Source organism: Chinchilla lanigera, unplaced genomic scaffold (assembly GCF_000276665.1).
Source record: "Chinchilla lanigera isolate Chin_1 unplaced genomic scaffold, ChiLan1.0 scaffold00015, whole genome shotgun sequence".
In the NCBI taxonomy this organism is placed as follows: Eukaryota; Metazoa; Chordata; class Mammalia; order Rodentia; family Chinchillidae; genus Chinchilla; species Chinchilla lanigera.
This window is the reverse complement of record NW_004955416.1, coordinates 13,121,569-13,133,021: the sequence shown is the minus strand read 5'-3', so window position 1 is coordinate 13,133,021 and position 11,453 is coordinate 13,121,569. Positions and strand designations below refer to the sequence as shown.

At 46.2% G+C, this 11,453-nt stretch overlaps 1 protein-coding gene across 4 annotated transcripts in view; it reads left to right on the top strand.

The window, feature by feature from the left end:
- The first annotated feature begins 61 nt into the window (after positions 1–61).
- Positions 62–11,453, top strand: part of Adamtsl3 (ADAMTS-like 3) — a 314,808-nt gene continuing 303,416 nt past the window's right edge. The window contains exons 1-2 of one of the 4 annotated variants that reach the window (XM_013512536.1): positions 62–80; positions 1,223–1,325. In XM_013512536.1, the coding sequence (XP_013367990.1) occupies positions 1,257–1,325 (69 nt within the window). In that variant the 5' untranslated portion in view covers positions 62–80; positions 1,223–1,256. Of the gene's footprint in view, positions 81–567; positions 737–1,055; positions 1,076–1,222; positions 1,326–11,453 lie in introns of those variants that run through there. The other 3 variants (XM_013512537.1, XM_005381454.2, XM_013512535.1) reach the window with 3 other exon arrangements.

Genomic DNA, 11,453 nt, shown 5'->3' with positions numbered 1-11,453 from the left:
GGGTGCGCGGGGCGGGGACCGGGCCGGCGGAGGTGGCTCCGGGTCGTGGTCTTGCCCAGGAGCTGTGGGCTCAGAGCGAGGTGGGGCTTCATAGCGGGGCGCCCTGGGGACCGGACACTTGGGGCTTTCGGGCAGAGTCTTTCGGGCTCCCTGCGGGTCGAGCCGCGCTCTTGACTCCGGGGTACTCCGCAGGCTTGGGGTATTCGAATAGGGAGTGTCTGCAGAAGGCGGAGGGCAGCCGGTCGCCTCGGCGGGGCGCACAGGACTGAGGGGACGCGTGTCCTGAAGGTGGACGTGGAGTGCCAGGCTGCGGGGAGTCGCGGGGTACCCGGGTGCGAGCGCGTGACGGGGGCGCACGGCCCCAGCCTGGTCCTGGCCGCCTCCCTCGCCCCGGAGTCGCCGCCCCGGGTCGGAAACAGCAGCACATTTGCGGATCGCATTAGGCCAGGCCCTTAATGCCTTCTCCAGATGGAGCGAAGCCACCGACCCGCCCCCGGACACCGGCTCCGCCAAGGCGCCCGCTAGGCGAGGCGAGAGTCGAGGGTGACCTCGGCTTTTCCAGTCTCGGCTCATTCTGATTTCCCTGCGAGTCTCCGCTAAGTTCTGCTGGTCCGCCCTCGCCTACTTTTAGGAGACTGTGCTGGGCCAGCCTGGGGCTTTGCCTTCCAAACCTCCCTCCCTTACTTCAGCTTTCGGAGCTACAGATCTGGACCCAGAGAGCGCCTGGTGTCGCCTGGTGAGAGAAGGCCTGCCTTCCAGTCCTAGAATGTCATTCTTACTGTGTGACCTTAGGCAGGTCCCTTCCTTCTCTGGACTAGTTTGGTTGGCTTCAGACTTCCTTTTGCCTCGAGCAGCAGTAGCTGGCAGGTGCCCCAGCCCTTGGCTCTGTGATGGCTTTCTGTGTCACTTGCCAGTAGCCACACCCTGGTGCTGACAAATGGGCAGAGAAGCCTCCAGGGCAGCCATGTCCTGGCTTCTGGGGTGTTGTGACAGAGCGGTGCCCACGGAGACAGGCTGAGCCCCTCCCAGCCTCGATGGGGACCCATCCTAAGGGAGTGTAGATTACCTGACCCAGGTAGGCAGCCGATCCAGCACCAGCAAGATCTTCCCAAGACAATAGTTATCTGGGCTTCAGGCCCCTCCCTTCGATGTGCTTCTTAAATCGTGGGTGCTGGCATTGGGGCCAGAGCTGGTTGGAAACCCCCTCTTTCCTCTTTTGTAGGCTGTGAGTGGGACCTCTTAGGAGGTTGGGCTCCATGGCTTCCTGGAGGAGCCCCAGATGGCTGCTGCTGTGGCTGATCTTCACACATTCTGCTCTTCTGCAGGTAACAGAAGGGAGGGAGCGGTGGGCATCCGGCTGTTTACTCAGGAACATTATTCTGGACCACATAGATATAGCACAGTTACACACTGTTGATCCTATACCAGAGACCGGGACTTTCTCTTTTGCCTCCAGCCTATGGTATTTCTGCGGGTGTTAGCTGTAAGGATCATCCCAATACCTTGGGTTGTCTCTAGATCCCGAGCAAGGCCTTGATGCCGCTGTGAATGGCATGCAGCCGTGATTCTGTCTCATGGACTAGAACGTCTGTTTCTGAGTGCCCATTGGTGGCCCTACTGCTGGAGGCCAAGGTGAGAGGAATGGGTAGAGCCAGGTTCTTCTGCTAGCTCAGCCACTGTATAAGTGTCCTTTTGCTGCAGTTGACACAAATCCCGCTGCTTTTACAGTCATCTCTTTAGACTCCTGTCTTGTCGATTCAGCTTAGGAGGACTGAGTAAGCTCCTGCATGGCATTGTTATTTGCCTACTGGGCAGACTCAGACCAAGGAGCGAGGCTCGTGTTGCCTGAGAGACAGCAGAGAGTGGCAGAGACAAAGGCAAAATAAGAACACATGCTCAGCCTACCCAAAGCAGCCTCTAGGCCAGGGCTTGGGATGTAGCTCAGGAGTGGAGCACTTGCCTCTCTTACGTGTGGCTCTGGGTTCCATCTCTAGCACCACAAAGTGCAGCCTCTACTCACTTTTCAGCTCATCTTTGGTGTAAGAGGGAATGCAAGCCCAGGATTGATGGATTTTACTGTTCAAGACGGCTGGATCATCCAGATTTCTTACAAAGTCTCCTAGTTTACAAAGTAATGAAAGCCAGACAAATGTTTGCAGCCTGGATTCAGCCAAGTGTGTGGCCCCAGATCGAAAGTGCAGAGCGCATTTGCGTTGATCTTGTGTCCTGAGGGCTGCTGCCGCCTCATGCAGGGTCTTGTGTGAATTAGAACAAGACAGCCCCTTCCCGAAGATGTAACTTCTCAGGCACATGCCTTGCTGGTTTCTGCTCCCCGAGGACCTAGTGGAGCGCCTGGCACCGAAGGGCTGGGAAATAAGCCCGCGTGCATGAGGATAAGTTAATCAGACGTCTCTGCGTCATGTTTCACTCTCCTGGACTTTGTGCTTCTGAGGCTTCTTTCAGCTCCAATGCCACATGAATTCTGTGACTCACAGAACTGCTTAGCAAGGAACATCTTCTTCCCCAATGTTCCATTTTATCGGTGCTTCCCCAGAGCCATATTTTAGTAGCTATCTTTTGTTACAATAAAAGCCAAGTATTTTTAGGGTGACCTTAGTATTTCCCTGGCAAAGTGAAGTGTTGGGGCAAAAGCACATGGTCTTATTTTTCTGTCCCATCAGAGGCGCTGAGGCTGACTGCAGGAGCATCAGAGGTTTGTTCCTGGGGCTGAGCCTTCAAAGCACAGCATGTCATTTTGCCTTCTTTCACCCTATAAAATTTAAATGTGCTTTGAGGCAGTCTGTTGACCTTTGGCCAAGGGCAGCGTTTGCCCAGCTTGAATCCCTCACGGACCTCTTCAGATTTTTCCATCTCTGTGTGCCGGTGGTGGTGCTGTTTCATATCATAAAAGGAGACTCCAGTGCAGTGGTCTCCATCATCCTTACTGTTCACAGTTGAATCCCAGACCCCCCTCCTCGGTACTGTGTCACTCAAACATCACTGCTGCCCTTCTCCGTTCCCTCCATATCTGTAGGGAGCAGGCAATATTAGTATCTAATATCCTTACAGTTGTTTTGAGGAGTTAAAACATTGTGAAGGGGAAAAAAGTAAAAAAAAACCAATACAGTGCCTGGCACATAGTAAGTTTACAGTAGATGTCGTCTGTGGCTGCTGCTGGCCAGCATTAAGGTTTGAGTGAGCAGGGTGCCTGTATTTTCTGTGGCGGGGCTGTAGGGGGCGCCCCAAAAGCATCCGGTGAAAAGAGATGCTGCAGAGACTGAGACGTGGGGCCTGAGCATCTCAGGAAGTTCCTGCAGGTGTGCACAGGTGTAGCCAGGGCTGTCTCCCTGGGTTTTTCCCTAAGTTCAGCTGGCGTTTAGCATGGAGCCACCCTGCTGAAGTATCTTGTGAGTTTGGCTTCGGGTGTGGGTGTCTCTCTCGCCTCAGGAGTGCCACCACCAGGTGGTTGGTAGAAGACTAATAGATGGTGAGTGTCAGCTGCCAGGAGTATGGATGTTCCAGCTAATTACAAAAAGTAAGATTTCCCTAATTAAATCAGTGTTATGGATGTCCCCCCAAAGCCTCATGCAGTCATGGGGCGGGCTTCTAGATTTATGATTGATCCGTGATCCAATGTTGGGATTATGGGTGTGAGTGCTACACTTGCCCTGGGGCCGATAGTTTGCATACAATGTAAGGGAGGGAAAGAGGCTGCTTGCCGCTGGCTGCTCCTCCCTTTTCGCTCTTGCTGCTTTTGCTATCTTCTGCCACCATGAATGGTTGTCCTCTGTCATGTGCCACTCTGCCTTGGGGTAGACCAAGTATGGACTAAAACCTCCACAAACTGTGAGCTAAATAAACCTTTCCTTCCTTAATTTTGGGCAATAGGTATTTTGTCTCAGCAATGAGAGAAAAGTAACTAAGACAATCAGTGAACGCTTACACTCATATTCACTGGCAGTAACTGTTAGATTATAGAACAAGGCATGAGGCTGCAGGCCCTGTTTTTTTCTACTCCTTGAGCATTCCTGGATGAGTCCATGTCTTCCTCTCCCAGACAGCAGGGAAGACCTCCCTTTTTCCTGTTTCACAGGCCCTGCAAGCTTTTTGTTGCTCTGGGCCTCTCCTTAGGGACATGATCTTCCCAGGGAAGACAGCAGCTGCTGCTCCCACTCTCTCTTCCAGCCTGATGTATTGAGAGCTTTTCAGATTTTCTCCAAACACCTATAGGACGAATCTTGTGTATACTCTGTCCTGAATTACAGCTTGTTTCTTTTTGATCTTGCCTGGCAGTCTGTCTACTAAGTGAATAATTATAAGATAGATTCTCAGCTCTCTGGCAAGTTCTTCTAGAAATGGTTTTAACTTTGGTCATGTAAACTTATCTCTTCAAATAATCCTATCAATGTGGCTTCATGTGTACCTGAGTGGCCCCTGGCATGTTTTTCCCCTGAAAAACATGGGTTCTCTGGCAGGTCCTGTCACCCCACCTCCCTTGCCTCAGGTGGGACATCTGCTTCTGAAAAGTGATACAATCTTTGCCCGTCTTCCCCTGCCAGGTTCATAGACATCTACTGGTATAAGTGTCTCGAGGGGACAGTTTTGAAAGGCTAGTGAAAGGCAGGAAGGAATTTGAAGATGTCAGGACATAACCTGTATAAGCAGCATCTGAGTTGGATCAGATCCTGTCTCCTGGGTCTTGTGAATGCCAGTGTGTAAGACAAAATGGTGTCTCATTTTGTTTCTGATTGAGGCTGGAGGCTGGACTGGGAGGCTGGCCCTACAGAGGGCTTGAAGGTAGGATGGCCCTAGCGTGGTTGTGGGTAGATGCCCACATGGTTCTTGCCAGCTTGATCATTAGAATATAAGTAGAGTTGTGGTACAGAGAGGGTGGAAGCCTTTGGGACGTATGGTAAGCTGGTCCCTGGATCCCATAAATATTCCCTTATACTGCAAAAAAGATGTTGCAGATGTGATTGAGGATCTCTAGGTTGGGGATATTATCCAGGGTTATATAATCACAACAGTTCTTATAAGGGGGACACAGGACAAGACAGAGCAGAGGAAGTAGAAGATGCTAGCACAGAAACCAGAAACTGGAGTAAGATGGCCAGGAGCCAAGGAATGCTGGCAACCTGTAGAAGCTGAAAGAGGCAAGGACCATTCCTTACCTGGAGTTCCCTGGTGTCTTCAGAAGTAACTGGCTGTGGTGACAACTTGATCTTAGTCCTGTAAAAACTCTTCAGATTTCTGACTTGTAGAACTATAAGAGTGTAGGTTGGTTTTAAGACATGAAATTTGTGGTAATTTATAGGAGCAAGTGGAAAACAAGTGGGTCAGAGGTGTACTTTAAACCTTGACCTCTCCCTCACGGCCAGCAGGCATCCTTCTCCATTGCTCATAACCCAGGTGCAATCCCAAGTACAAGGCCACAGAGCAGGCGTGAGAAGTGATGTGCTCTTTTCACAACATGCTTCTGCCCAGTCCACAGCAGTCTCACCGTCCATTTCCCCAGTGACTCCTGGTGTTGCAGTCATCCTTGTCAGTCACGGGCAGTGAGGATGCATTCCTGGGGACACAGCCCTGAATCAGGAGCCAGAGATCTTGGTCCATGGGTGAATCAGCTCACAGTAGTCTTGACTCTGACATGGACCATAATTCCCTTTAGGTCGCCCTGGATTTGGCTGATCTTGGTAAGTTGTAGCTTGAATGTCTATGAGGATGGACCCATCTCAGGTGAACGGTGAGGTTTGGACTTTGGAAAGACAGATTTATTGAGAAGTCTCAGCTCTGTGGGAGTATAGATACAAAGCCAGTCATTAGGCTTGTCAAACTCCCTTTTCCCACCTAGGGGGTGTCCTACTCCGGCCATTGCCACAGGTCCTTTAGCTTCCCCTGGCCACTGTGCCCTCTTGGTGGCAGATGCAAGTTCTTCAGAGGGCTCTGCTGGATCTTCCCTGCAGCAGGTGGTCCAGCTCTGGCTTGCCACTTGCTGCTGGGGTCTTCTCACCCAGCATGCAGCCTAATTGAGTGGGGATCTTGCAGGAGAGTTTAAAGCCAGCACCTTTTGCCACTGTCCACTTGATCTGTAGGAAATGCGTGCAGCTGACATGGTGGGAAGCCAGGATGCTACAGTGATCCTACAGCCAGGATGCTCCTCTCTGTCTTGCTAACCCCTTCCGTTTTCCTTTCCTTGCTCTGGAAAGCTCAGGGACAGATGAGCAGATCCACAGAGTAAGCAGCTGCCCATCTGGAAAATGGGGAATCTCTTCTTTTTCTCCATTTTCATTTCTTTTTTTTTTTTTTTTTTTTTTTTTTTTTTTTTTTTTGTTTTTCTCCGGTACCGGGAACCGAACTCACGACCTTGCGCTTGCCAGGCAGGCGCTTTGCCGCTGAGCTAAATCCCCAGCCCCTCCCATTTTCATTTCTGATGTGTTCCATTGTACTTATGGATGTAGCATAATGCCATCATATTTTAGATACATTTTTGTTGGACACTTGGGGTGTTTTGTTCACTTGTGTTTACTGGTAGCCACCTGTGATGAATATCCTATGCTTACACTTTTGCCCACGTTTGCTTCCTTCAGTAATTCTTTCTTAGTGGAATGTGCTTCCTCCTCTTTCCTCTGTTTCTGTTCTACGTAGTTTTTCCAGCTCCCCAGGTTTTATGTCACACATGTACTTCCTGTGCGACCTTGTCCTCTATGGTGATTTGGGGGAGTATTCCGATGTGTGTTGACACTGGTACTGGAGTCTGACCTAAAGTCATCCTGGATGCAGACTGCACTTCAGTCCTGTGCTGTACCCAAAGCCTGGAAATCTGCCACCTGGAGTAATGGGCCAGATCCAGAGGGAGCACTGTCCTGACTTGTCACCTGCGGCACCTCTACCCCTCTCTTCCTGCCTCTGTAACCTTTCCCTCTTCTGCTCCTTCTTTGGCTCATCTGTGACTCCTTTTAAATGCTATCCAATTCCAGAGCTCTCTGCCTCGCTGGGCTGTCCCCAGGGACCCTTAGCATTGGCGTTGGCCAGGGGGTGCTGGGAGCACATTAGGACTCTATCAGACCACAAGGAAGACTCTTGCGAGGTCTCGGGCAGTAGCCAGGCTGGTAATGATGAGACCTGAAACTCAGCTTGCAAGACAGCAGTGGTGGTGCTGGCTGTGGACAAGACAAGGATGTGAAGGCAGGAACCATGTCAGAGCCCACGGGGACAGAACTTGACAATTGCAGGATGGCGGGAGATGAAAGAGTCAAAAATCAACCAAAAATCTCCACAAGTTTTGGACAAGTTTTAGGGGAACAGGAATGTGAGAGTTCATCCCTAGAAGTGATCGGTTTACTGTTAAGGAGAAGGTTTAGGGAATGATGTAGTCTGCAGAAAGTTGAGACACTGAAGAGAGGAAATGTATGCTGAGAGGGACACTGGAGCGAAAGGCAGGTTTTCCTTTGCAAAGTGTACTTTAGTATATTGTACTCCAGCAGGGAAGCATCCAGGAGAATGGCAGAGATGAAAGATACAGGATGAAAAAAAAAACCCAATTATATGTAATTGTTTCATAACGGGGAAAAAAATAGGCAGTGTTCCTCCACTGCGTCCCTAATGGTTCTTAAAACACCAAAGCTAACATCTTATGGAAACCACATTTCAAGGTTTATGATTGCGATTACTCTCAGTTTATTTTTACAAAGATGCTAATTTCCATAAATAGCATGGAAGCATAAAGCAATTTCCTCTCCAAGTATTTTATGCAATTACTTTCTGGAATTTGTCAGCGCTGAACAGCTATAAATTATTGTGGTTGAATAGGATCACATTTGTTCTCCAAGCCTTCATTTGTAAATGTAATGGCATTTTATTTTAAAAATAATGTAAAACTAAGTAAGAAAATCTGCTTTATTAATAAGCAATTATTTATACTATTAAAGAATTCTTTTGGTTCTTCTCTTTTGAACTTATCCTTGTTTTTGTGATCTAAAATAAAGCAAAAATCTTATGTTTATTATTAAAATATGAATAACTCAAAAAGGCAAAGATGAAAATAAATATTATGTTTAATACTAACAACTGTTAAGATTTTCTGTATGTTTCCAATGTTCTCTTTAGAACATTAACATACATGTATCTTTAAAGAAGTAATTAAGCTGTTTAATAACTACTTTAAAAAATTGAACACTGTGAAGAATATTTTAACATCATTAACTTTTATAATAATATTTGATGTACTCATAGTATTGCATCATTTGAATGTGTCAGGCTTTATTAATTAATTCCTCACTGTTAAACATTTAGGTTGGTCAGGTTTTTTTGCTGTTGCAAGGATAACTGCTATAAATATACTGGCAGATCCATCTTTGCCCACATTTGTGATTATTTGCTTTGAATGTATTTCTAAAAAATGTATTTGTCTAGACAATTTGGGGTTCAAAAACTATGTGGTTTTTAAGTCCTTTGATTTGTATTATTAAATTACCTTCTGGAACATTTCCATCAATGTGTACTCTTACCTTGTAATAGTTGGCAGTGTAAGATTAAGAAAAATTTTTTAGAGATTCTAAAAAATAGTCATGGGTTATTTGTGTTACTTCTTTCATGTGTTGTCTCCATAAGACATTAGAAATAGAGCAAGAAATTTTCATCTTCATATTTCTTCTATTTTTCCTTTGAAAATTTCTTTTAAATTTGTATGTGTTGTAGTTTGGGGTTTTTCAAGGGGAACAATATGATACAGGACACATATTTTTAAAGATTATTTATAACAGTCACCAAAAGAGTCATATACAAAAAGAGAGTGCAGGAAATCTGTCCACACACTAAAGATGAAAGAATCCAGCCAAGGCCCTGGGTCACATGCCAATATCCTGTATGAGTCCAGCTGGAGGCCTAGAGCCCCTGACAATGTCTCATGTAGGCCTGTTTCATGGATCTGTGCTGGGAAAGCTCAAAGGTCAGTGGTAGAAACTAGAAAGTCTGTGCCAGCAGGATTAAAGATCTGTGCTAGCAGGCTGAGGGATCTAAACTGGAGCCAGGAAACAACGCTCTGAGTAAGAACCAGAGCTCCACCGAAAAGTACCACAGCCATCCTCAGCAACAGTGAGTTTCTGAGCTCCTCTGATGATGAGGAAAGCCAAGTTCCCATGAGATAAGCCAATGTGATAAGGTTCTCCAGGAGACTGAGCATTGTACCATCTTCCCCTCTGGAGCCGGGAAGCAATGCTCAAAGTGAAGACCAGAGCTTCCCCAAAGTGAACTGTAGCCATTCTCAGCAACAAGGTCCCAAGCTCCTCCTCCGATGAGAATAGCCAAGTTCATCAGGAAAGCCAGCATGACAAGGTCCTCCAGCAGAATAGCCCAACAGAACCAGTAAGTCCCTAACAGCTTCCCAAACAGCTTCTAACAGCACCTAAAAGCCTCTACCAGCTCCCAACAGCCTCTTCTTCTTCTCCAGTTCTGCCTCATATGCTGCTGGCAACAGTCCTCAGGTGGCCCTCCCACACCCAGCATCATACTGACTCAGTTCAGCTAGGTGTTGCAAGTTGACCATCAATTGTAAATCCACCACAGTATGTGTTCTTTATATACAAAACATATTAATCTTTTGTCTTTTTATATTGCAAATAATTTTCCATTTTGTCATATTTTATTTTTATTTATATTTTTGTTATGCTGATACTTAAAATTTTTAAGTATTTTACTTTGGAAATCTCCTTGAATTCTCTGCCTTGGCATAATAGAAAAATCTTACTGAGAGAAAACATATGTACTGTACATCTACATTTTCTTCTAGTCTTACATTTCTTTCTATTTTTTTTGTTTTTTTTTTTTTTTGGTTTTTCTCCGGTACTGGGAACTGAACTCACGACCTTGCGCTTGCCAAGCAGGCGCTTTTGCCGCTGAGCTAAATCCCCAGCCCCTACATTTCTTTCTAAATGTTTAGACATTTAGTCAGTTAACTGGTTGGTCCCTTCTTGTGCTAATTCATACTTTTAGAGTTATCATAGCTTTGTAGTGTGTTTAGTATCTACTGAGGCAAGATTTCCCGTCATTATTGTGGGTTAGGACTACCTAGATCTTTAAATTACTTGGTTACATTCTGATAATTAAAAATCCTATTTTTTAAATGGTAGATGGCATAATGGAGGAGTAATAAAATTTCCTTCTCTCAACTACATACAACAGCCATCAATAAAAAGAAGGTTTATATCCAATGAGATGAGAAACCAGCTCCAGCCTCCACATGTAACCATGAGGACTTCTCGGAGTTCCATGAAACCTGATCTGGGAAGGAGGATCCCAGTGATGACAGGTGTCTCCTGGGGTTGTGAACAGGCAGAGCTTTCTCTAACCATGCCTGTCATCATTGTGCCTATCTAGTCAGTTTTGGGTAAGAACAGGAAAGGGGGATCCCTGAATGAGACTTGGAAGAGTTGGATAATACCTCTGGAGGCCCTAGTTGACAACAAAAATGACAAGTCTCCCAGAGTTGAAAGGGACACCTTATGACAGAGTCCCCACTGTCCAGGTGTACAGCACAGCCTCCTACAAAGGGGAGCTGCAGGAGGCAGAGCACACAATGTTTTCCTAATGAAGAGCCTATTGACTAGGGGCTTTTTTGAGATCCCCACTGACTTGAATGCTGAAAATGCACAGCAGGTGGGAGTCTAGGAAAAGGAAATCACATATGATCAGATGAGGCAGAGCCAAAGCAGAATTGAAGTTGTGGGTAATTCTGGCTCATTCTTCGTTTCACAGCCCACACCTTCTTTTTACTGTTCTTCAGTAAACAGCTGACCATATTAGAAACAACAAAAATAAACACAGGGGAATAAGCAGCTGGGGATGTGCAACTGGGGATATGCTACAGAATGAGAATCCTACAGGACAAAATGCAAAATGTGCAGATGATTATAGAAAAAGGATGACAAAGGTGATCCAGCATGTGCAGTTAGTATTTCTGAATAGGAGAACAGAAAAATATCTGATGATATAATTGAAGAAAACTTTTCTCACTTTTTTTTCCGGCTCTTTGTAAATACTGATCCTGTTGTTTGGTTTGGTTTGGTTTTCTGGCTTTGGGTATTACGGAAGTCAAGTTTGAGCTCTGTCTGATCTTTCCCTTTGTATGGGTCTCACTTTGTCTGCTGTGAGGCATGAATTCTTTATCCTGGAGTTGCATATTTTCATTAGAATATGATGCAAATAATTTTCATGGAAATAATTTTTTGTGTTCATAAGTGTGTGTGTTTCAGAAATTTGTTGATTTTCTTATTAATTTACTTTGTGAGACAGATTCTGGCTATGTGGCTCAGATTGGTCTTGAACTCACTGTGTAGTCCAGAATAGCCTTGAACTTGCAGCAATCCTTCTGCTTCAGCCTCCCAAGTGCTGGGATTACAGGTGTATGACTATCTGTGGGCTATCAGTGGGTTGTGAGATTAAGTTGGTTAGGTCTT